Source organism: Bombina bombina, chromosome 1 (genome assembly GCF_027579735.1).
Source record: "Bombina bombina isolate aBomBom1 chromosome 1, aBomBom1.pri, whole genome shotgun sequence".
NCBI classification, from domain to species: Eukaryota; Metazoa; Chordata; class Amphibia; order Anura; family Bombinatoridae; genus Bombina; species Bombina bombina.
The window spans coordinates 94961272-94988777 of NC_069499.1; the positions used below are offsets into that span (position 1 = coordinate 94961272).

The 27506-nt window shown below is 38.9% G+C and overlaps 1 protein-coding gene across 1 annotated transcript in view; it reads right to left on the reverse strand.

The window, feature by feature from the left end:
* Window positions 1-604: 604 nt before the first annotated feature.
* Window positions 605-27506, reverse strand: part of UNC79 (unc-79 homolog, NALCN channel complex subunit) — a 538284-nt gene continuing 511382 nt past the window's right edge. The window contains exons 55-56 of the mRNA XM_053710079.1: window positions 2780-2821; window positions 605-805 (exon numbers count right to left, since the gene is read on the reverse strand). Of these exons, the coding sequence (XP_053566054.1) occupies window positions 605-805; window positions 2780-2821 (243 nt within the window). The remainder of the gene's footprint in view (window positions 806-2779; window positions 2822-27506) is intronic.

Below are 27506 nucleotides of genomic sequence, written 5' to 3' on the forward strand. Positions count from 1 at the left end.
TAAATACTGTAAAGGGACATTAAACAATATTTGTATTTCATTAATTTATAGCACTGCATTATTTTACGGGACAACCATAAATTACTACCCCCCCCCCCTAAAACTTCTTTAAGACTTTTGAGAAAGTTTGGAGGTATAATATATGCATACACATACATGAAAGGCAGGGGGGGAAATCACTAAAATTAACTAGTGGAAAAAGCTACTTTTTCTAATATATTCTAAGATATTACATGCCTTCCACCCATCCTGCATCTGTAGGATTGTCGCTGATTGGAAGGTATGACCAGCTACCTGCCCACAAACCCCTTCGTTGCTGCAGTTTTAAGGGACTCACCAAGCCCCGCCCACAGATCCCCTGGACATAATCACTGAAGCAATAAACCCAGCTGTTGGGAGGTACTGAGCCAAACTCATGTATCTGAGATATATAGGAGAGATATAAAGATGACATATATGGAAAAGGTACATCAGGCAAATGCATCAAAATATTAAAGAGGTCTGTCAGCTTTTATCTAACTATAAATATATATCAAGTCAAGTTTAATCAGACTGGTGCATTGGAGAAGAGCATGGAACTGTGTTTGGTATTGTTGCTCTGCCACTACAGAGGATAAAACTGTGAGGCAGCCTCTGATGACTGAATTTCCACCTGAGCCATTTTAAACTGGGTACACTGTAACCATTTGCGTAGGACTCCAGAATTATGGGTGAATTGAGCAGAGCCTTGCAGCATTCGCAGATTCTGTTGATTTGCATTGTTCTGGATCGCTTGGAGACGTAGCTGCAGACCTGCAGATAAATGCTGTATAACAAAACAGATACACAGTTACATTGTTCAATTTAGATAAAATATGTCAGCATATCAATATATATATATATATATATATATATATATATATATGTCAAGTAAAAATGAAAACTATCACTCATTCTGATTAGTAAAATGAAGGTGATACCTGTGGCGTATTTAGGTTTTGTGTGCCCTAGGCACTCATAATTCTGCTTTAATATTTTTGGAGTAAAATTGTGTTTAAATGTATAAGTATTTTTTAAATGATTGAATAAGTATGATTAAATGAAGTCTATATTAAAGAAATGGGAACCTTTTTAGCTATTTCAATACTTTATTTCTTCCAGGAAATTGCCCTAATTAATATTTAACAGGCATATCTAATATCTAACATATACACCTGTGACTTCCAACAGTTGGGAAGTTGGCTCTTGACTAGTATGCAACTACCCAACTTTAGTACTAGAGTATGCTTGAAGCATATATTAAATATATTTTTAGTAGCCAACTTTACCCATCTTAGGATAAACAAACTGAATAACTTGACTAAATTGAATCTACAGAATAGGCTGTTCATAATCGATGCACACTTCCACACCTATAAATACACTGTTTTGTATCAGGACTTCTAGTTTTAACCCTTTAGATCCCAGAGAGTGTTGCCAAAAAAATTGAATTAATGCATGTGAAGATATTTGATGACAATGGAAAACTGGAGACATCTAGTAATCCAATAGGTGACAATATCAATATATTTTTTGTTAGTACAGCCTAAACAAAAAATGAGACAACTAGTTGGTGAGTCTCTTGCAAATGTATAATTCGTTTTTTTTCTTCTATTCATACCCTTAGCCTTTCATTACAGAGATATTAATTTTAATCAATTTACCACAATCCCTGAAAGCTGAAAATGTCTTATCCTTTTTAATTAGCTGCAAATTAAGATTTATAGAAGAACTGAAATGTGTATTTTCCTTTTCATAGGCATTTAATCCTTTTGTATTTCAACTGCTGTCACTCTTATAAGGAAAGATAGTGGCTCAGTAAAAAAAAAAAAAAAAAAGAGAGAGGACAACCTTGTCTAATTCCGTTTATACATATAAGCGCATATTTGGACCTGAATCTCCTAAGAATGTAGAAAAGTCTATGTAAAAAGATGAACCACACCAATCGGAATGCAATTATAAACAACAAATTACCTATTCAGTCTGAGATAAAATTATACATTTAAATTCATCCATACATCTTTCCTCAGCCTGATAATATTTGCCTGGTTTCTTCATTCATTTACATTAATAATATACAGTTGTATATATGGCCTTATTAAAGCTCTAAATTAAAGGAATAGTACAGTCAAATTAAACTTTCATGATTCAGATAGAGCATACAATGTTAAGCACCTTTCAAATTTACTCCTTTTATCAATTTTTCTTATTTGAATTTAAGCTTAGGAGGGTGCTCAAGTGCTAACTCTGCTAGAAGTGAGCTTTTTAGAGGGTTGGTGCTGCACAAGAGAAGTCCTGCAGTCTAGCATGGGAGGAGGTGATGGTAGAGGATGTAAGGAGCAGGTCATTGTTGGATCTTAGGGGGCGGGCTCGAGTATATTTGTTGATGAGTGAAGACAGGTGGGGGGGAGGGCAGCATTGGTGAAGGCTTTGTAGGTCAAGGTGAGAATTTTTAATTAATGAACATCTGGGTGTATAGAAATGACAAAATGCCCTTTACTTCAAGAACTGCATTGACATATACAATGTCCAGATGCTTTAGCAATCTGTACACTACCACAAGTGCTTGTACAGGATGCCAATTATGTACCTTACTTTGTGTGTGCCATCCACTGAACCATACATGGAAGCTACAGAATAATTATGATAAAAATGTTGGTCTTCAACATCCAAACTACTCTGGTTTTTAGAGGGTTAAAATTTGACATGCACAATATTTGAATTACATACACTAATAATTTACATGCACTTATGTACATACCTTCAAATTAGATTGGATCATTGGTAACCACATCGGTATTAGCTGCAATAAAATAAATATTTATAATTAGTGCATGAATAGTTAAATGGTTTTATGGACCAGTTCAGCTTTTTTTTTTATTTGTGCACCTTATGACAGTGGGGCCGATTTATGAAAGTGCGAGCAGACATGATACGATGTAGCGTATCATGTCCGCCGCACATCGATAAATGCTGACAGCATACACTGTCGGCATTTATCATTGCACAAGCAGTTCTTGTGAACTGCTTGTGCAATGCCGCCCCCTACAGATTCACGGCCACTAGCAGGGGGTGTCAATCAGCCCGACCGTATATCGTACAGAGCAGGCAGACAAGTTATGGAGCAGCGGTCTTTAGACTGCTGCTTTATACCTGCTGTTTCCGGCGAGCCTGAAGGCTCGTGCAGAAACAGGGGCATTAATGAGTTCAGAATGATCTAGTTTATCTGCTGGGGTATCTTAAAGTACTTACAACTCTATTGTTATCCACTCCAATTGCCTGATAAATTACAACTAACAGAAGATTCTCAAGTTTTTTATGGTGGTTTCCACAAAATACTTTTAAAAGAAACCTACATAGTCAATCAATACTAAGTTTAATTGGCCAGGACTGCTTAATGTGTTTGAAAATAATTATTTCACTTGAAAAATGTTTTGCTCTCCATCGCCTTAGCTCATGATTGTTCTCCATCATATATTTCTGTGCAAGCCCTTACAGAAATCTATTACCTGAGGGAAAGAACGTACCGGCACATTCTGACATGAATATTGTAATGTACATTATACTACTGCATGCACAATATATATTAACTATGGATTTAGTAATACCAGCACAAAAATATAAGTGGTATGGATTGTGCTCCAGCGATGTTAATGATCCAGACTGCCTGTATTTGTGTGCTCCACTTGCAATTTGGCCCTACGTGTTGTATGGGGGGGGGGGGTTGCAAGTGCTTATTTACTATGCAAAATTTACTTGACCCCACACTGTCAAGTCATTTCATATAGACAACCCCTTAAAATAAATAACAGACACTCAAATATGGGATGAAAATGCTACAGCTTGTATTATCAACTTTTTATAACATCTTAACAAAATCCTTTAAAACACATCAACAGTCCTTGCCTATTTAACCACCAAAACGTTTTTCACCAGACCTCCTTGCATGCCCCCAGACCTCCAGGCAAGCCCCCACATAATCATCCATCTCTTGCTACCCTAATGGTAGGCACCCAAATGTTCTCAGAAATGGCATGAGCCACTAACACACAGTTCAAGCACCTGTCACCACTGTGAAAGGAACAAAAACACCTTCTAACTCCAAATAAACACGGAGGATGGACGGGCGCTTCTCATGCGGTTCTGCTCCAGATCAAAAAGGAGCTAGCACTTCTGCCCCTTACCTTAAACGGTAAATCCCTTGCTGGGGCCAACCTCTTTCCCTAAACTTAAGCCCTACTTTCCCTCCAAGAGGACCTCCTTCCATGTTCTCATACAGGGTTATTCCTTTAATGTCCTCTATAACTGGTACACTATATATCATCATCTTCTCATTCCTGTAATTTTTGGTTCCATTTTGTGCCCATGTTTTCTTCTTTCCCTCTCTTTCTCCTGGCCAAAAATATGGCATTATATATATATATATATATATATATATATATATATATATATATAAAACACGAAATTTATGCTTACCTGATAAATTTCTTTCTTTCCGGATATGGTGAGTCCACGATGTCATCATCTACTGTTGGGAATATAACTCCTGGCCAGCAGGAGGAGGCAAAGAGCACCGCAGCAAGCTGTTAAGTATCACTTCCCCTCCCACATGCAGAGAAGACTAAGTAGCAGCCTTGCAAATCTGTTCCATAGAAACTTCATTTTTGAAAGCCCAAGAAGAGGAGACAGCCCTAGTGGAATGAGCTGTAATTCTCTCAGGAGGCTGCTGACCAGCAGTCTCGTAAGCAAAATTAATTATACTTCTCAACCAGAGGAAAAAAGGTTTCGTATGAGAAGAAGGATTAGGACATAGAGAAGGAACAACAATTTCCTTATTAATATCGCTATCTGAACCACTTTGGGAAGAAAACTCAACTTCATACAAAAAACCGCCTCATCAGCCTGAAAGATAAGATAAGGCGAATCACACTGCAAAGCCGAGAGTTCCGAGACTCTCCAAGCAGAAGAGATAGCAATAAGAAACAAAATCTTCCAAGATAACAACTTAATATCTATGGAATGCAATGGCTCAAACGGAGCCTGCTGCAAAACTTTAAGAACAAGGTTAAGGCTCCAAGGAGGAGCAACAGACTTAAACACAGGCCTGATTCTGACCAGGGCCTGACAAAAGGATTGAACATCTGGCACATACGCCAGACACTTGTGCAACAAAATAGATAATGCAGGAATCTGACCCTTCAGAGATCTGACTGAAAATCCTTTCTCCAGACCTTCATGGAGAAAAGACAAAATCCTAGGAATCCTGACGCTACTCCAAGAGTAGTCCTTGGATTCACACCAATAAAGGTATATACGTCATACCTTATGGAAAATCTTTCTAGTAACAGGCTTGCGAGCCTGAATCATGGTCTCAATGACCGACTCAGAAAAGCCACGCTTAGACAGAACTAAGCTTTCAATCTCCAAGCAGTCAGCTTCAGAGAAAGAGATTTGGATGAAGGAAAGAACCCTGTGTTTAGACAACAAAATAAAAATTATTCTGAGCCCCCCATAGAGGGTTAACTCCTTCCTTGCCGTGAAGGAAGTAAACCCCAAAGTCTCCATAGTCATAAACAATTTAAGTGCCTGCCCACTGCATAAGCATCCTCGTTTAAGGATTTGCTGTCCCACCATAAATGCATAGAGTCAGTAATCCCTTCAGTGCCAGCCTCCTAGCCCCAGAAGACAAAAAGGCACTTACCTTCACCTCTTCACATCTAGCTGTCTGGCAGGAGGACAACTCACTCGGTATGAAAGGACTCCACTCCTTACAGAGACCTGTGGAAAAAAGAAAGAACAGAGTAAATCTACTCTGGCTTTCTATACTAGGGCAGCAACATGTTAGGAAAACGCAGTGAGACCCACCTCACAAGTTCCTAACTGCTTTAAAGCCACCATTACCCTACTGAAGAGATTGACGTGGACTACAGCTATACCAAATCCTTGAAAAAGGGGAGAGAACATAGTAAACCTACTCTGGCTTTCTATACTATAAAAAATCTTGCTTGTAGTGAAAGAAATCCAATTTTCTTCAGACACCAAAACTTCACCACCTCCATGCACCAAGGCAAAGAGAATGACTGGGGTTTGTGGGAAGGGAAGTGATACTTAACAGCTTTGCTGTGGTGCTCTTTGCCTCCTCTTATTGGCCAGGAGTGATATTCCCAACAGTAAATGATGATGTTGTGGACTCACCATATCTTAGGAAAGATATATATATGTATCTATATACAGTATATATATATATATATATATACATACAAAGAGAGAAGCGCTCTACCAGGAACGAACAACAGCTCAGTGGCTTGTTCTATGGCGATTTACCACCCGGAAGCAGCCTCTTTTAGACCAGTGTGCTTTTCACAGAAGAAAACTTTCCTGAAGTATATCAGTCTGATCCTGCCAATTGAGGTCAGTCCAGCCCCGAAATACCAGGCAATTCTCCTCTGAACAAGGAACATGACAACCCCAGATGATCGTTTCGGCCTCCTATGGGCCTTGTCAGTGAGGTGCAGCCACATTCCTCTAAGCACACTGGGCAAGGAGTCCACGTCTGGTTTCCCCCATCACCCATAGGGAGACTTCCCCAGGGTCATAATAATTTGCATACAAAGAGAGAAGCGCTCTACCAGGAACGAACAACAGCTCAGTGGCTTGTTCTATGGCGATTTACCACCCGGAAGCAGCCTCTTTTAGACCAGTGTGCTTTTCACAGAAGAAAACTTTCCTGAAGTATATCAGTCTGATCCTGCCAATTGAGGTCAGTCCAGCCCCGAAATACCAGGCAATTCTCCTCTGAACAAGGAACATGACAACCCCAGATGATCGTTTCGGCCTCCTATGGGCCTCGTCAGTGAGGTGCAGCCACATTCCTCTAAGCACACTGGGCAAGGAGTCCACGTCTGGTTTCCCCCATCACCCATAGGGAGACTTCCCCAGGGTCATAATAATTTGCATACAAAGAGAGAAGCGCTCTACCAGGAACGAACAACAGCTCAGTGGCTTGTTCTATGGCGATTTACCACCCGGAAGCAGCCTCTTTTAGACCAGTGTGCTTTTCACAGAAGAAAACTTTCCTGAAGTATATCAGTCTGATCCTGCCAATTGAGGTCAGTCCAGCCCCGAAATACCAGGCAATTCTCCTCTGAACAAGGAACATGACAACCCCAGACGATCGTTTCGGCCTCCTATGGGCCTCGTCAGTGAGGTGCAGCCACATTCCTCTAAGCACACTGGGCAAGGAGTCCACGTCTGGTTTCCCCCATCACCCATAGGGAGACTTCCCCAGGGTCATAATAATTTGCATACAAAGAGAGAAGCGCTCTACCAGGAACGAACAACAGCTCAGTGGCTTGTTCTATGGCGATTTACCACCCGGAAGCAGCCTCTTTTAGACCAGTGTGCTTTTCACAGAAGAAAACTTTCCTGAAGTATATCAGTCTGATCCTGCCAATTGAGGTCAGTCCAGCCCCGAAATACCAGGCAATTCTCCTCTGAACAAGGAACATGACAACCCCAGACGATCGTTTCGGCCTCCTATGGGCCTCGTCAGTGAGGTGCAGCCACATTCCTCTAAGCACACTGGGCAAGGAGTCCACGTCTGGTTTCCCCCATCACCCATAGGGAGACTTCCCCAGGGTCATAATAATTTGCATACAAAGAGAGAAGCGCTCTACCAGGAACGAACAACAGCTCAGTGGCTTGTTCTATGGCGATATATATATATATAATTCCAATATAAATAACAGCACTCTCAGGTCTTTTTTTCAAGTGAGAACAGCAAAAGTCTCTTTTTTATTGAAACGTTTTCGAGGAGCTTGTCCCCGTCATCAGCATAACACACTAGTGAAACACAACATATATTTATACAAACAAACCAATATTTTAATGCCAACAACCTGTGTACCTCTTGGTGTCCCAGAAAACCCGCCAAACACTCGTGTTTGGAACGCACTATGCGTTCCAGTGATTTTTGGCCGGAAGTGCCTAATGTCATATGACTTCCGGTCTCTATTATTTTGAGTATATCTTATCCGTGTAATTTATGATTATTATCTAATCGTGATCCAATATATGTCCACTGTGTGTTTGTTTAGTATCTATAATCGGTATGTCCCTGTGTCATTCTTGTGGTATTGTAATCCGCCTGCTTCTCGCCGCTTCATTAGTATATATCATACCTTACGTTCATATTCTAAACTTCTATGTGCAGGCTTTATCCCTATACTAGCCACTCTCTTTGTGTGTTTTATGTGATATATTTGTGTCAATTTGTGGGTATTTAAATTTATGTGCATACATGTGATCTTCTTATGTTAGCGTTATTTGCCTTATTTGTTTATCTCGGTTGCCTTGGTTACCCAGTAGCGCTGACTGTGTACTTTCTATATGTCTTGCACTATCTGTTTAGCCTTAATTTTAGGGCATACCGTATGCTTATTCATTTTGTTTATAATCTGTTGTAAACTTCTTACCCCACTGTGTATTATTTACATTATCTTATTTTCCACATTATACATGTTTGTTTGTCTCTCCCAATAGTGTGAGTGTCTAGTTACTCGTGATTGGCCTATTCTAATCTTTGATCCTGTCTGCCAAAAGATAAACAGCCAGATTATGCCTATACAACGCTTAAATTATTTACACACATAGTTCTAACATATAATTTCCCAATTCTAATTGTGCTATCTACATATCTTGTACATTAAAATGAAACTTATCCTCTTATTACTGGTTTTTTATCGTCTTCTCTTATATGATTGTATTGCGTATTTGTTTTACTAAGATTGTCTCTTATATGGGTAATCTTGAAATGTTCCCACTACGGTTCACTTTTCTCCTAAAGTCCAGTAAGCCAGATCTATGTTCTTTTGTTGCCATTCCTCTTCTACTTTGTAATTTTGTTCCATCTTTTATGTATTTAGATGATATCCATGTTCTGTTGTTTTCTCTTTGTTACAGTTGGCTACTGTCTATCTAGGTTATGGGAGTAGTTGTTAACTGGTAACATGCCTGTACTGTGTCTCACCCCAAGAATAGTGGAAGTCACTCTCGTGTCTCCCCTTACTCTAATCATAGGATTTTGACTAGGGCACTGCCCCCCTAGGGGTCTGTGTCCCAGTCTATCCCTGATATGGTGCACAGTATCTGGGCGGCGTACCTTTGTTTGTGTCTCCTACCTATACCAGTGCCTTGAAGTCAGGTGCTGAGTTGAGCCCCCCTGGATGTATTGTTCCCAGTCTGTACATCCATTCTGCCTCTCTTCTGAGTAGGGCTTTGTTGCGGTCCCCTCCTCTCTCCAGCTGGGGGATGTGATCAATTAAGATGTATCTGATGCTGGACCTGAGAATGCTGTTATTTATATTGGAATTGTTTAAAGCATCATAGCACCCAGGCAGACGATCTTTGGAGGGTATATCCTGTGTTTTATGGACGGTATTACATTTTTGTATACACAGTGATACCCCCACTCCTAGACTGGTGACAACCCAGAAAAAAAACTTTCTTTATATATTTTTTTGCATGCTATCATTGATTGAATATTACCTCTTAATATACTGGACACCTATGACATCAAGAGTGAATTGCAAAGCCATTTGAGCCAAGAAGTACGTGTGTATTTGAACTATATTGCACAGATAGCATATCTAAAATGGAACCTGTTTTTTCCCAAACAACAGCACTACCACCACCAGGAAACACAATAGTGCAAACGGAGGAAACCCCAGGAGAACATGCCCTGGTGGCACAGATAGGTACGGTGACCTACACGCAGGACGATGCAGCAAGGATATTATTCGCCCCAATCAACAGAAGTACCGGTGAGACCCCTATAAATTTATACCACAACTTATTAAAACTTAAAAAACGTGAAATAGATCTCATGTTACATGGTAGCTACCTATCTGAATATTACAGACTCAGCCACATACCTAGGGGATTCAGGGTTAAAAACATCCCCACCATAGGGCGTGATAACCCTGAATTTAGAAGAAAGTGGTGCCATATCTTAAATAAGTGCTCCCTAGATTTGGTACTCCTAGTAATTGAAGAGGTCACAAACATACTAGCAAAGGTCAAGATAGAAATATCATCATTTGAGGAGGCACATAACACCACACTCACACTAGACCAGCAGGAAAATTGGCTACTCAAGTTGAACCAACAAATAGAAAAATATAAAATTGACTTAACAGTGTTTAAAAACAGAAAACTTGACTCTGTAAATGCAGACTATACACATGGTAGGGTATACAAATGGTTAACTAACACCACAGAAGGTAGGAACAGGAGAACCTATAGACCTAGACGGGTACAATTTGCAACAATAGACACAAGTGGGGCTGAATCGTCCGAAACAGATACCAATACCTCACACACAACCCCTATGTCACCAGGAACATATACACCTCAAACAACACGTGGGGACATATATGTACACAGGGGACACTCTACCCCAGAACGTCATTTTTTAGGGGTAACCACCAGGTCACGGGGAGGAGGAGGAGACAGAGGCCACACATCAGGAGGGCGGGGAGGAAGATACAGGCCAGCACGCCGCAACAGAATGAGGACATAGTAGTCAATCTTAGCGAACATACACTAACTACAGCAGAAAGACAAGTCCTCAACAAAGGCCTAACATTTGTACCAAGCCATAGCACACCTGAACTAGAACTCAAAATAGATATGTATAAACATAACAGAGTTCAAAATTAAGGAATTCTTCCAAGACACCCCCACACGAGACACGGAAATGTCTTTATTAGATAAATGCAAAAAGGTAAGCACATTTGAACCGCACAGTAACAGTGCGTCAACTAAGACCTACATAAGGCTCACTACACAAGACCTTGAATCAGAAAGGGTTAATAAGAAATGGACACATAACTTAACACAAGAAGAAAGGCAAGCCATCAAAACTTTGCAGGATGATCACTCATTGGTCATCCGCCCCGCTGATAAGGGCGGGGCAATTGTCCTTTTGAACTATTCAGACTATAGAGAGGACATCCTGCAACAGTTAGGTGATGTTGAAACATATACCACATTAACAAGAGACCCCACGGGTAAATTTAAACAAGAGCTTGATCAAGTTCTAACACTTGGATTTCAGCAGGGATACCTCAATGAAAATTTATATGAATTTTGTACTACTAAATATCCAAAAGTCCCGATCTTGTATACCACACCCAAAATCCATAAAACCATGGAAAGACCACCAGGGCGACCAATTGTGTCAGCGGTACAATCCATGACGCAGCCAGTAGCACAACTACTTGACATATTGCTGCAACCCACAGTGAAAAAAACCACGTCTTATATCCATGACACAAATGATCTCATACGTAAATTGAGGGATGTTGCTGTGGAGACTGGGGACATCCTGGTAACCCTGGATGTCAACAGTCTCTACACCATCATCCCTCATGACAAAGGACTAACAGCAGTTAGGAACCACCTCATTGAAGACACAGAATATGAGGGACCCCCAATTGAGTACTTCATGACACTCATGCAATTTTGTCTCACACATAACTATTTCCGCTTTGAGACACAGTACTATCTGCAGACATCGGGCACGGCGATGGGGTCAAATATGGCCCCGTCGTATGCCAATATATATATGTCTGATTTTGAAAAGACATTCCTGTGGAATAAGGATATAACATCTATAATATTCTATGTAAGATATATAGATGATGTCTTTTTAATTTGGAGGGGAGGACAGCACACATTATTAGAATGGTTCCAACACATCAACAGCACAGACACACCGGTGCAATTCAAAATAACACACAGTGCAACTGAAATACATTTCTTGGACCTAAAAGTGTACATACAAAATGGCTCATTAGGCACCACACTGTATTACAAACCCACCGATAGGAACTCCATATTATGTGCAAACAGCTGTCACCCACCAGCTCTACTCAAAGGGATCATTAAATCACAACTGATGCGAGTAATACGCAACAACACAGATAAAGCTACAGGGGTCTCCCAACTTCAATATATGAGGGACAAATTCATACAATGGGGATACAAAAAGAAAACAATAGAAACAATCCTACAAGAAGTACTACCGTACACACAGGCAACCCTTATGAACAAGGAAAAGATCAAAGAACCATCTAACAGGCTCATAATGGCAACCACATTTTCACCAAACACCACTGAGGCTGGTAACATCCTAAGGAAACACTGGCCCGTGGTACAGTCGGATCCTAAACTAAGATTTGCTCATAACCTTACACCAATGATTGCATATAGGAGGGGCACGAATCTAAGAGATTTGCTGGTTAAAACAGACCCCAAAAGATGCTATCTAAAAAAAGAAAAGGTTAACATCAAAGGTTCATAAAAATTCTTAGGCTGTACCACATGTAATGGCCTAATAGCCACTAAGATCTTCCACCATCCGCACACTAACCGAATGTATCATATCAAACACTCTCTGTCGTGTAATACAACACATGTAATCTACCTACTCTTTTGCCCATGTGCCAGATTTTACATTGGCAAGACCAGTGGGACATTACGCGAAAGAATGGCCAACCATAGGCGGGCGATAAGGGTGGCACTTGAAACAGGTAATTCAGATCAACCTGTAGCCAGACATTGCACCCAAAAACAACATCAAGTTTCCAGCATCAGATACATCTTAATTGATCACATCCCCCAGCTGGAGAGAGGAGGGGACCACAACAAAGCCCTACTCAGAAGAGAGGCAGAATGGATGTACAGACTGGGAACAATACATCCAGGGGGGCTCAACTCAGCACCTGACTTCAAGGCACTGGTATAGGTAGGAGACACAAACAAAGGTACGCCGCCCAGATACTGTGCACCATATCAGGGATAGACTGGGACACAGACCCCTAGGGGGGCAGTGCCCTAGTCAAAATCCTATGATTAGAGTAAGGGGAGACACGAGAGTGACTTCCACTATTCTTGGGGTGAGACACAGTACAGGCATGTTACCAGTTAACAACTACTCCCATAACCTAGATAGACAGTAGCCAACTGTAACAAAGAGAAAACAACAGAACATGGATATCATCTAAATACATAAAAGATGGAACAAAATTACAAAGTAGAAGAGGAATGGCAACAAAAGAACATAGATCTGGCTTACTGGACTTTAGGAGAAAAGTGAACCGTAGTGGGAACATTTCAAGATTACCCATATAAGAGACAATCTTAGTAAAACAAATACGCAATACAATCATATAAGAGAAGACGATAAAAAACCAGTAATAAGAGGATAAGTTTCATTTTAATGTACAAGATATGTAGATAGCACAATTAGAATTGGGAAATTATATGTTAGAACTATGTGTGTAAATAATTTAAGCGTTGTATAGGCATAATCTGGCTGTTTATCTTTTGGCAGACAGGATCAAAGATTAGAATAGGCCAATCACGAGTAACTAGACACTCACACTATTGGGAGAGACAAACAAACATGTATAATGTGGAAAATAAGATCATGTAAATAATACACAGTGGGGTAAGAAGTTTACAACAGATTATAAACAAAATGAATAAGCATACGGTATGCCCTAAAATTAAGGCTAAACAGATAGTGCAAGACATATAGAAAGTACACAGTCAGCGCTACTGGGTAACCAAGGCAACCGAGATAAACAAATAAGGCAAATAACGCTAACATAAGAAGATCACATGTATGCACATACATTTAAATACCCACAAATTGACACAAATATATCACATAAAACACACAAAGAGAGTGGCTAGTATAGGGATAAAGCCTGCACATAGAAGTTTAGAATATGAACGTAAGGTATGATATATACTAATGAAGCGGCGAGAAGCAGGCGGATTACAATACCACAAGAATGACACAGGGACATACCGATTATAGATACTAAACAAACACACAGTGGACATATATTGGATCACGATTAGATAATAATCATAAATTACACGGATAAGATATACTCAAAATAATAGAGACCGGAAGTCATATGACATTAGGCACTTCCGGCCAAAAATCACTGGAACGCATAGTGCGTTCCAAACACGAGTGTTTGGCGGGTTTTCTGGGACACCAAGAGGTACACAGGTTTTTGGCATTAAAATATTGGTTTGTTTGTATAAATATATGTTGTGTTTCACTAGTGTGTTATGCTGATGACGGGGACAAGCTCCTCGAAAACGTTTCAATAAAAAAGAGACTTTTGCTGTTCTCACTTGAAAAAAAGACCTGAGAGTGCAGTTATTTATATTGGAATTGTTTAAAGCATCATAGCACCCAGGCAGACGACCTTTGGAGGGTATATCCTGTGTTTTATGGACGGTATTATATATATATACTCTATTAGCTGTCAGCTCAATGCTATATAAATATAAAAATGCATAATCAGTTAATAAATGTGTTTTTGTGGATAAGTCCAACATTCATAATTTAAGAATCTCATGTACTGTCTGTTCAGTATTTCAAATTGTAGGATTAAAGCCATTGTCACGTAGTTACACGTAGCACGATATTAGCGCCCTACTGAGTAATACCAGGGAAATGAAAATGTGTGCTGGTATTAAAAGTCAGGTGCAATGTGAACATAACCTTACGAGCATGCTTCCATAGGCTCCAATGGGAGCCTCGTTCTTATGCCAACAGGCACGGCAATCAACCTAGCGCAGGTGGCAAATCCTGCAGCGTTAGGCAGCAAAATAAAGATATATATGAATATATACATATATATTTATGTGTTTATGTTTCTATATACACATAGAGGCTGATTCGCCTTAGTTATCAAAGGCTCGAGACCGGCTAAAGTAGAATTTAGTGACGTAAGCTTAGATCCGCCTCAGATTGACTGATGGAATCTGATTGACTGATGGAATCAGCCAATCAGATTGAGCTCGCATTCTATTGGCTGATCGGAACAGCCAATAGAATGCGAGCTCAATCTGATTGGCTGATTCCATCAGCCAATCAGATTTTTCCTACCTTAATTCCGATTGGCTGATAGAATCCTATCAGCCAATTGGAATTGAGGGGACGCCATCTTGGATGACGTCCCTTAAAGGAGCCTTCATTCGTCGTAGTCCGTCGGTGAAGAAGGAGGTTCCGCGTCGGCGGGAGGAAGATTCAAGACCCGGCTTGGAAGATGACATCGCCCGGATAGAAGACATCTTCAGCGCCTCTTGGAAGATGACATCGGCCGGATCAAAGATTTCTTCAGCGCCACCTGGATGATGACTTCATCGGATGGAAGATTTCTTCAGCGCCGCTTGGAGGATTAACTTCTTCCGCTCCGGATGTCCACTTCGGTTCCATCGCTGCTCGGCTGAGTGAAGACAAGGTAGGATGATCTTCAGGGGATTAGTGTTAGGTTTTTGGAAGGGGGGTTTGGGTTATATTAGGGGTATGTGGGTGGTGGGTTTTAATGTTGGGGGGGGTTGTATTTGCATGCCCCCACAAATGGCCCTTTTAAGGGCTGGTAAGGTAAAAGAGCTTTGAACTTTATTTAATTTAGAATAGGGTAGGGCATTTTTTTATTTTGGGGGGTTTGTTATTTTATTAGGGGGCTTAGATTAGGTGTAAGTAGCTTAAAATTGTTGTAATATTTTTAAAATGTTTGTAACTTATTTTTTTATTTTTTGTAACTTAGCTGTTTTTATTTTTTGTACTTTAGTTAGTTTATGTAACTGTATTTAATTGTAGTTATTTGTAGGTAGTTTATTTAATTAATTTAATGATAGTGTAGTATTAGGTTTAATTGTAACTTAAGTTAGGATTTATTTTACAGGTAATTTTGTATTTCTTTTAGCTAGGTCGTTATTAAATAGTTAATAACTATTTAATAACTATTCTAACTAGCTAAAATAAATACAAAGTTACCTGTAAAATAAATATAAATACTAAGATAGCTACAATATAATTATTATTTATATTGTAGCTATATTAGGGTTTATTTTACAGGTAAGTATTTAGTTTTAAATAGGAATAATTTATTAAAGTATAGTGTAGTGTTAGGTGTAATTATAACTTAGGTTAGGATTTATTTTACAGGTAAATTTCTCTTTATTTTAGCAAGGTAGCTATTAAATAGTTAATAACTATTTAATAGCTATTGTACCTAGTTAAAATAAATTGAAAGGTACCTGTAAAATAAAAATAAATCCTAAAATAGCTAGAATATAATTATTATTTATATTGTAGCTATATTAGGGTTTATTTTATAGGTAAGTATTTAGTTTTAAATAGGATTAATTTAGTTAATAATAAAAATATTATTTAGATTTATTTAATTAATATTTAAGTTAGGGGGGTGTTAGGGTTAGGGTTAGACTTAGGTTTAGGGGTTAATAATTTTATTACAGTGGCGGCGGCATAGTGGGGGGCAGGATAGGGGTTAATAAATTTATTATAGGTGGCGACGGTGTAGGGGAGGCAGATTAGGGGTTAATAAATTTATTATAGGTGACGACGGTGTAGGGGGGGCACGATAGGGGTTAATAGGTTTAATATAGGTTGCGGCGGGTTCAGGGAGCGGCAGTTTAGGGGTTAAACTATTTATTTAGTTGCGGAGAGGTGCGGGATCAGCAGGATAGGGGTTAATAACTTTATTATAGAGGGCGACTGTGTAGGGGGGGCAGGATAGGGGTTACTAGGTATACTGTAGGTGGCAGCGGTGTCCGGGAGCGGCGGTTTAGGGGTTAATACATTTATAAGAGTTGCGGCAGGGTCTAGGAGCGGCGGTTTAGGGGTTAATACATTTATCAGAGTTGCGGCAGGGTCTAGGAGCGGCGGTTTAGGGGTTAGTAACTTTATTGAGTTGCGGGGGGCTCCGGGTGCGCCGGTATAGGGATAGAATAGTGTAGTTAGTGTGAGTGCTTAGTGACAGGCTAGCAATAAAGCTGGGAAAAAGCCGAAGGGCAGCGAGATCGGATGAGTGATAACTCTCACAGTCCGCTGCTCATCGTCCCGCGGCTTTTTGACAGCTTTATTTGATAACTTAGGCGAACGTATTCAAGGTCCGCGGCGGCGAAGATTGGGGAGCTTAGGCGGGCGTATTGGGCCGGCGAAGGCAGAAAAGTAGACGGCTTGATAACTACCCCCCACTGTATCACATAAATATATACGTACAGGTATATAAGCATATAAATATATATTTACAGTACAAACACAGCCCCCCATTCAACTCTATGAAAAAATCCCCTGACTGTAAATGCTTATAACTGCTTTGTGCAGTTTTTAAAAATAAATAAATATGCTCATATTTTTATTTCATTTGAAATAACTGTCCTCTTTATTTGGGTGACCACTGGTTAATTGCGCTAAGCGCAAAGTGAAACCGCAAGCTCACGAGAGCATTAACTATTCACTTTACGGGCGCACGTTAACATAGTGCTCCACTCATAATCTAGTCCCTTTTCTTTAAAAATACAATATCACCATATTGAATGATTATTGTATTTGTATGAAAAACTGCAGTGTTTGTCTCTCAATTACATGACCCACTTTCTCATCTCTTTACTGCAGTCCCTTTTCATGTGCAACTTAAAGGGACAATCTAGGCCAAAATAAACTTTCCTGATTCAGATAGAGCATGTAATTTTAAACAATTTTCCAATTTACTTTTATCACCAATTTTGCTTTGTTCTCTTTTTATTCTTAGTTGAAAGCTTAACCTAGGAGGTTCATATGCTAATTTCTTAGACCTTGAAGCCCACCTCTTTCAGATTGCATTTTAACAGTTTTTCACCCCTAGAGGGTGTTAGTTCACGTATTTCTTATAGATAACACTGTGCTCGTGCACGAGAAGTTATCTGGGAGCAGGCACTGATTGGCTAGACTGCAAGTCTGTCAAAAGAACTGAAAAAAGGGGCAGTTTGCAGAGGCTTAGATACAAGATAATCACAGAGGTTAAAAGTATATTAATATAAATGTGTTGGTTATGCAAAACTGGGGAATGGGTAATAAAGGGATTATCTATCTTTTAAAACAATAAAAATTCTGGTGTAGACTGTCCCTTTAAGGGGAAAACAATCTGTTTACAGTTTCTTTTACTAATAACAAAATCATATCAAATCAGGATGGGATTTTACAAAATCGCATGCAAACACCCTAATTATAAAAAAAAATAACTACTACTACTACTGTCTCATTAATTACAATAAATTGTTACATACATGTGTATATATACTGTGTGTGTGTGTGTATATATATATATATATATATATATATAGTTATGCACATAATCTACTATACTATATCTTCTTTACAATGTTAATTTGTGTCATGTACAGGCACCACAGAGAACAAAACATCTACTTTTTAATTATCTGATGCCCATTAGATTTCAGATCCAGAATATAAATGCAATTATATCCTCTTAACATTATCAAGATCTGCAATTACACTTCTAAAGCTATAAGCCCAGAGTAATCATTATTGACAGTATGTGATGACTCACCTTCAGTTCTGTACTGGAATACTCACTGGCTTCCCATGTAAAATCTTATGCAAGACAAGGAGCTTTCCAAGTAATTAAATTAACTGTAATGTCACATCATGTTGGTCTGACAATAAAAGATGAATAGTCTCTCTAAGCGCTAAAATATTTATGTTTTGTGAAAGGATCATGCTTCTCTTTCTATTAACCCTTTCTGTTGGCTAAGGGCATTACAAGATGTTGATAGGCATGGGATTAAATCCATGGGTAAATTCAAGCGCCTCTCTCTCTAAAAATGTCCTATCTATGTTATCCCATGACACCCAACTTATACACAGCAAGCTGGGGTAACAGCTCTAGCAAAATTTTGATACCAGCTCTGTATGTGTATATGTGGCATCCAATCATAAAATATTTATGTAAATTACCAACTATACATGAAATACTGCACAGTGCGTACATGGAGTGTATTTTGTAATAAAGGTAGTACAGTGCATAGCGTTGGCAAAGCTGACACTTTTCCTTTATTTAAACGGACAGGAAATCCCAACATTTTCTTTCATGATTTGGATAGAACATTTTAAAAAACTTTCCAATTTACTTATATTACCAAATTTGCTTCATTCTCTTGTTATCCTTTGCTGAAGAAACAACATTGCACTACTGGCAGTTGGATGAACACATCTGGTCACAAGAGGCAAATGTATGCAGGCACCAATCAGCCTCTAGCTCCGACTAGTGTAGGATATGTGTGTATTCTTTTTCAACAAGGGACACCAAGAGAACAAAGCACATTTGAAAATAGAAGTGAATTTAAGTGTCTTAAAATGACATGCTCTATCTGAATTATGCAAGTTAAATTTTGACTTTCCTATCCCTTTAAAGCAAGTATGCTATCTGTGTAGCTGACGAGAGATTTAGTGAATGGATATATATAGTAATCCCACATTTAGAAAGCAAAAATATAGGCATTCATTTTACAATAATCTGCTTTACAGTTAGCAATCCTACATATGATAGCAAGCAAATCCAATATCACATAGAGTGTAGGTGTTTATAGGTAGGAAAACCAACTACAAAAGAAACTGTGGGCCAGATTAGATCACAAGTGGAGCGGTTTTTAACGATCCCACTCACGTGCTAACTTTGCTAGAAGTAAGCTTTTTGTGCGCGTCAGGTCGAAATTAAAAAAGCTGAACTTGGGATTTCGCACAAGCGTTAACACATTCCCCCATAGAAGTCAATGGAGCAAAAAAAATAAATGGAAAAAACAACATACTCTCGCGCAAACCCTTACATAAACATACATATTTATATATATGTATATGGTCCTTTTCCTGCCTTTTTTTTTCTAACACCTGAGATCTCCTATCTTTAAACCATTCCAAATTTTTGTGCAATATTTTTTTAAAAGTTTCGCAAAACAGTTAATCAGAGCTCTGAGGTGGCGGTATTCTAATGTGTGTTAACTTCAATTGCGTTCAAGCGATCACGTTTAATTTCAACTTGTAATACGAGTGCTACATCCGACGCGGGCAAACAGCCGCGGTTAACCCAATATCACTTGGCGTAACGGTTGGCGCACACTCGTCATCTGACCCTGTATGAGCTATAACTTCTGATGAATTGGAATGAGGGTCAATTAACTATTTTGAAGGGATTTGTTAGAACAAACAAGTTGCAGTTGGTGTTGGGCATTTGAAGGTCAGGGAAAACTCTGATGGCTAGTTTATAAATACATTTCCACCTCTTAGCCAATAGCCGTGCTAGCCTACGGCATAATGCCAAAGGGCAAGCGCAGCTATTGACTAAGAGTTGGAAACATCACCTCATTGAAAAAACTAAGCTGTGCCGTGGGAGGCCGGAGTAGCTTAAAGGGACACTGAACCCCAAAAAAATCTTTTGTGATTCAGATAGAGCATGAAATTATAAGCAGCTTTCCAATTTACTCCTATTATCAAAATTTACTCATTCTCTTGGTATCTTTATTTGAAATGCAAGAATTTAAGTTTAGATGACGGCCAATTTTTGGTGAACAACCTGGGTTGTTCTTGCTGATTGGTGGATAAATTCATCCACCAATAAAAAAGTGCTATAGATAGTTCTGAACTAATAAAAAAGCTTAGATGCCTTTTTTTTCAAATAAAGATAGCAAGAGAATGAAGAAAAATTGATAATAGGAGTAAATTAGAAAGTTGCTTAAAATTGCATGCTCTATCTGAATAACGAAAGAAAAGATTTGGGTTCAGTGTCCCTTTAAGATGTTTTAAACTGATGAATGAAGGTACCGTTTATTTTTGAAACACTAGAATTTACCATCACTTTAAACACATAGGGCTGGATTACAAGTGAAGCACTAATTTATCGCGTGCCCATAAACTGGCAAATTCGCCTGTTTACGGGCATGCAATAAATAGCCAGCGATTACAAGTGGCTAATTATTGCTACCGCAAGCCCGCGGTGGCAATTAGCACTCCAAAAATTAACCAGAGATCAGATCAAAAAGGGCCCCGATTGCACGCAAAATAAAGTATATTTTATTTTTTAATTATTAAAAAAAATTGGCATTTAAAAAAAATAAAAAACAAGGCAAGGCATGAGAACCCAGCTCAGTGAAGGATGTAAGTCACGCAGCGATCGACAGCAGATATTAAATATCTAAATTAGGGTTGCACCGATACCGATACTAGTATCGGTATCGGTGCTGATACCAAGTATTTGCATGAGTACTTGTACTCATGCAAAAGGCACCGATACTTAAACCGATACCTCCAATTCCTACACATACGCCATCTTGTGGCGTTTTTCAAACTGGATGTTCCCATTTCATTTTAAGCTGGAGTGGAGACTTAACTAAAAAATTGTTCACTTCTGTTCTGCTAATACAAATTGCTGTTGTTTTTATTATTGTACGTTTGAGAGCAGTGCCCCAAAAGCTGCTACTATACAACTGGAAGCCTACCTGGGAGAGATCTCTGTACCTCATTCAGACAAACCCCTGACGTACTGGGCAGTTAATAAACTGAGATTTAATGGCCCAAAAATATCTTTATGACCCATGCAGTAGTGTGAAAGTGAAAGACTGTTCAGCTTAGCGTGTCAAACGTACCTACTGATAAAAGAAACAGACTTATAGCTGAACATGCAGAGATGCTTCTGTTCCTTAAACAGAACTTGCCACTAACTTTTGAAAAATTACTCTAATTGCTAGATTGCCTGTTATACTTCTAGTTCTCATCTTGCACAACTATGCTCAAAACATACTGTACTCTGAGGAACATCCTTAGCCAGGGCTGGACTGGGAATAAAAAGCAGCCCTGGAAAAATATGAAGACCAGCCATCTATTTTCTGTTGAGCCAGTAGAATGCAAATGCCCCATTTTTCTCAAAGGGGATTACTGGGATACTCCTTCCCCAATATTATTTTCAGAATTAAATTATATTACTTTGTATTAGGTACAAATGTCAGATTGATGAGTTATATAGGCACCCTACAACCCAATTGCATCCAGTAATCACCCCTTTAAATTGTAGCTTTCCAGCCCCAGCTGCTGCAGCTATTATTTATTGTAGTTATTAATATATGTTATTGTAATATTTTTATTTATAAACATGTTCTGTGAACTTTGTGACAACAAGCACATAAAACTGTTTTATTATTAAACCATGTCTTTTGAGATACAGTTCATAATTATAAAGAAGCGATCTTATATCATTAGTCTGTATTGTGCTTGGTAAACTCATGACATAAAAAAAAAGTATCGGTAATTGGTATCTGTGAGTATTTGAAAAAAAGTATCGGTACTTGTACTCGGTCTTAGAAAAATGGTATCGGTGCAACCCTAATCTAAATATATGAATATACATATATATTTATGTTTATATGTGTATATACACATATTAAAACATAAATATATATATGTGTATAAGCATTTAAATATATATTTACAGGGAACACACAGTTCCCCATAGACCGCAACATAAAGTCACTTTTCAGGGCCGTTTTTTTTTTTCCTAACACTCCACACCCGCCAAATTTAACCCCTAAAAACTGCTTCAAGCAGTTGGGTTTTTGTAAATAAAAATGCTGCTATTTTTTAATATTAAAAACCAACACTAGACATAAATTTGGGGCCAATTGGGGCACTTTTGGAAAATTCACTTGGTTTGATCTTTGGTTAATTTTCGGAGTGCTAATTGCTACTGTTTACGGGAACGCTATAAATTAGCGGTCCACTTGTAATCTAGTCCATATTGCGCTTAAAAGTAGTTTTGTGGAAACCACCACTAAAAGCTTTAGAACATTTTATTTGTTTTAATTTATCAAAGATATAACACCAACATGTCATGGAAAAATAAAGACAATTCAAAAACAGAATCACTGAGTTGCAAAAATTATCATCCCTCTTAAAATTTGTTGTAAACTCAATCAGGTGTAGCTAGTCAATAAGTTAACAAAGTTGCAATATTTGGTTACCGCACGTCGGGTTTTGCTCACGCACAAACGTGCACTAGTAACATGCGCGCAACCCGAAACGCACAAAAAAACTTACATCTAGCAAAGTTTTACGCTTGTGCAAAAGCAATAAATAGTGCACCACTTGTAATCTGGCCCTATGTCTTTTCAAGGCTATAAATAATAAAAAAACAAAAATTATGCTTACCTTATAAATGTATTTATTTCCGGATATGGAGAGTCCACAATGTCATCAATTACTAGTGGGAATATCACTCCTGGCCAGCAGCAGGAGGCAAAGCTGTTAAGTGTCACTCCCCTACCCATAATCCCCAGTCATTTGACTGAAAGAAAAATGGAAAAAAGGAATAACACAAAGGTGTAGAGGTGCCTGAGGTTTAGTCAAAAAATAACTTAAGGGTGGGTTCGTGGACTCTCCATATCCAGAAATAAATAAATTTATCAAGTAAGCATAAATTTTGTTTTCTTTCCTAAGATATGGAGAGTCCATGACGTCATCAATTACTAGTGGGAACCAATACCCAAGCTAGAGGACACAAATGACTAGGGAGGGAGAACAAGACAGGCAGACCTAAACAGAGGGCACCACTGCTTGAAGAACCTTTCTCCAAAAAGAGGCCTCAGCCAAAGCAAAAGTATCAAATTTGGAAAATTTCAAAAAAGTATGCAGAGAGGATCAAGTTGCAGCCTTGCAAATCTGTTCCACAGAAGCTTCATTTTTGAAAGCCAAAGAAGAGGATATAGCCCTTGTGGAATGAGCCGTAATTCTCTCAGGAGGCTGCTGACCAGTAGTCTCATAAGCAAAAAAAATTATACTTCTCAACCAGAGAGAAAAAGAAGTAGCAGTAGCTATCTGACCTTTACGCTTTCCAGAGAAACAAACAAACAGGGCAGAGGACTGGCGAAAATCCTTAGTCGCCTGTAGATAGAATTGAAGAGCATGCACAACATCCAAGTTGTGCAACAAATGTTCCTTATGAGAAGAAGGATTAGGACATAGAGAAGGAACAACAATTTCCTGATTAATATTTCTATCTGAAACCACTTTAGGGGGAAATCCCAATTTAGTACAAAGAACCGCCTTATCAGCATGAAAAATAATGTAAGGCGAATCACACTGCAAAGCCGAGAGTTCCAAGATAGCAATAAGAAACAAAACCTTCATAGATAACAACTTAATATCTATGGAATGCAATGGCTCAAACGGAGCCTGTTGCAAAACTTTAAGAACAAGGTTAAGGCTCCAAGGAGGAGCAACAGACTTAAACACAGGCCTGATTCTGACCAGGGCCTGACAAAAGGATTGAACATCTGGCACATCCGCCAGACGCTTGTGCGACAAAATAGATAATGCAGAAATCTGACCCTTCAGAGAACTGACTGACAATCCTTTCTCCAGACCTTCCTGGAGAAAAGACAAAATCCTAGGATTCGCACCAATAAAGGTATTTACGCCATACCTTATGGTAAATCTTTCTAGTAACAGGCTTGCCAGCCTGAATCATGGTCGCAATGACTGATTTAAAAAAAACACACTTAGACAGAACTAAGCGTTCAATCTCCAAGCAGTCAGCTTCAGAGAAACAAGATTTGGATGAAGGAATGTACCCTCTGAGTTAGAAGGTCCTCCCTCAGAGGCAACCTCCAAGGTGGAAGAGATGACATCTTCACTAGGTCTGCATACCAGATCCTGCGAGGCCACACAGGAGCTAGTAGAATTACTGATGCTCTCTCCTGTTTGAAACAAGCAATGACTCGTGAAAGGAGAGCAAACGAAGGAAACAGATATGCCAGACTGAAATCCCAAGGAAACGCCAGAGCATCTATCAGGGCAGCCTTCGGATCTCTTGACCTTGAACCGTAACTTGGAAGCTTGGCGATCTGACGAGACGCCATCAGATCCAACTCCGGCATCCCCCATTTGAAGATTAACCTGGACAACACCTCCAGGTGGAGTGTCCACTCCCCAGGCTGAAATGTCTGTCTGCTCAGGAAGTCCGCTTCCCAGTTGTCCACACCTGGAATGTGGATGGCAGAAAGACAGCAATTGTGAGTTTCCGCCCACTGAGCAATCCAAGCCACCTCCTTCATGGCTAAGGAACTCCGAGTTCATCCCTGGTGGTTGATAAGCCACTGAAGTGATGGAACCTGATAAACTGGGCTAAGGACAACTGAGGCCAAGCCATCAGAGCATTGTAGATTGCTCTCAACTCCAAGATATTTATGGGGAGAGCAGATACCTCCCGAGTCCATAGTCCCTGCACCTTTAAAGAGTACCAGACTGCTCTCCAGCCCAGCATGCTGGCGTCCGTGGTCACAATCACCCAGGAAGGTCTCCAAAAGCATGTGCCCTGTGACAGATGCTCCTAAAAAGCCACAACGGGAGTAAGTCTCTTGTCAACTGATCTAGATCTATCCTCTGAGACAGATCCAAATGGTCCCTTTTCCATTGTCTGAGCATGCATAACTGCAGAGCTCTCAAATGGAATTGAGCAAAGGGAATGATGTCCATGAAGCGACCATCAGACCAATTACCTCCATACATTGAGCCACTGATGGCCGAACAGTAGACTGTAGAGAAAGGCAAGAGGAAAGAATTTTGGAATTTCTGACATCTGTCAGAAAAAAGTTTTCATAGATCCGGAATCTATTATTGTCCCTAAGAAAACTCTTTTCCAGATTAACCTCTAAACCGCACCCCCACATCGCTACCTAAACCTATTAACCTCTAAACCGCCGTTCCCAAACATCGCTAACATTGACTAAATTGCTAAATAAGGTTATTAACACCTAAAGTGCCATTCCTCGACATCGCTGACACTAACTAAACCTATTAACCTCTAAACCGCACCTCCCCCACATTGCTAACACTAACTAAACCTATTAACCCCTAAACCGTACCCCCCAACAACCTAAATTAAACTATATTAGCCCCTAACCCTAAACCTAACCCTAACCGTAACCCTAACCGCAACTTTAACTATTTAAAACTAAATACAAACTTACCTGTGAAATAAAAATGAAACCTAAGCTAGCTACAATATAACTGATAATTATATTGTAGCTAGCTTAGGTTTTTATTTCACAGGTAAGTTTGTATTTATTTTAACTAGGTAGACTAGTTAGTAAATAGTTATTAACTATTTGCTAACTACCTAGTTAAAATAAATACAAACTTACCTGTGAAATAAAAGTAAAACCTAAGCTGCCTTACACTAAAACCTAACATTACAAAAAAAAACAACTTACATTACAAAAATAAAAAAAAACTACCATTACAAAAAAAAACTACCATTACAAAAAATAACAAACGAAATTATCCAAAACAATAAAATTATTCCTATTCTAATACCCCGTTTAAAAAACAAACCACTAATCTCTAATAAACTAGCAAGGGCCCTTAAAAGCGCCTTTGTAGGGCATTGCCCTAAAAAAATCAGGTCTTTTTCTAAAAAAGAAAAACAATATTTAAAATAATAAAAATTATTCCTATTCTAAACCGTTTAAAAAAAAAAACAAAACACCCCAAAATAAAAGAACCATAATCTATAATAAACTACAAATAGCCCTTAAAAAGGCCTTTTGTAGGGCATGGCCCTAAAGAAATCAGCTATTTTTCTACAAAATAAAACCAAACACCCCCTAACATTATAAACCCCCACCCACCCCAAACCCACAAAAATAACATAACTAATAAAACCTAATCTACCCATTGCCCTGAAAAGTGTTGGCGATGTTGGGGAACTGCGGTTTAGGGGTTAATATGTTTACTTCATGTTGGTGATGTTTCGGAATGGCGGTTTAGGGGTTAATAGGTTTAGTTATTGTCGGCGATGTCAGGGAACGGCGGTTTAGGGGTTAATAGCTTTATTTAGAGATTTAGTGTCGGCTATGTGCGGTTTACATTAGGAACAATTAAAAATTCAGAAAATTAATAATAAATCCAAAAATGCGGAAACTAATTTATTCATTTTCAGAATTTTTTGGGATGTGCTGATTCTGAAATTCGGATGCATCCGAATCTCTAAATTTGGCAAAATTTGTTCAAAAAAACATAATTTATGTAAGAATTTACCTGATAAATTAATTTCTTTCATATTGGCAAGAGTCCATGAGCTAGTGACGTATGGGATATACATTCCTACCAGGAGGGGCAAAGTTTCCCAAACCTCAAAATGCCTATAAATACACCCCCCACCACACCCACAATTCAGTTTAATGAATAGCCAAGAAGTGGGGTGATAAGAAAGGAGCGAAAGCATCAACAAGGAATTGGAATAATTGTGCTTTATACAAAAAAATCATAACCACCGCAAAAAGGGTGGGCCTCATGGACAATATGAAAGAAATGAATTTATCAAGTAAGTTCTTACATAAATTATGTTTTCTTTCATGTAATTGGCAAGAGTCCATGAGCTAGTGACGTATGGGATAGCAAATACCCAAGATGTGCAACTCCATGCAAGAGTCACTAGAGAGGGAGGGATAAAAATAAAGACAGCCAATTCCGCTGAAAAAAGAATCCACAACTCAAATCAAAAAGTTTTAATCTTTATAATGAAAAAAACTGAAATTATAAGCAG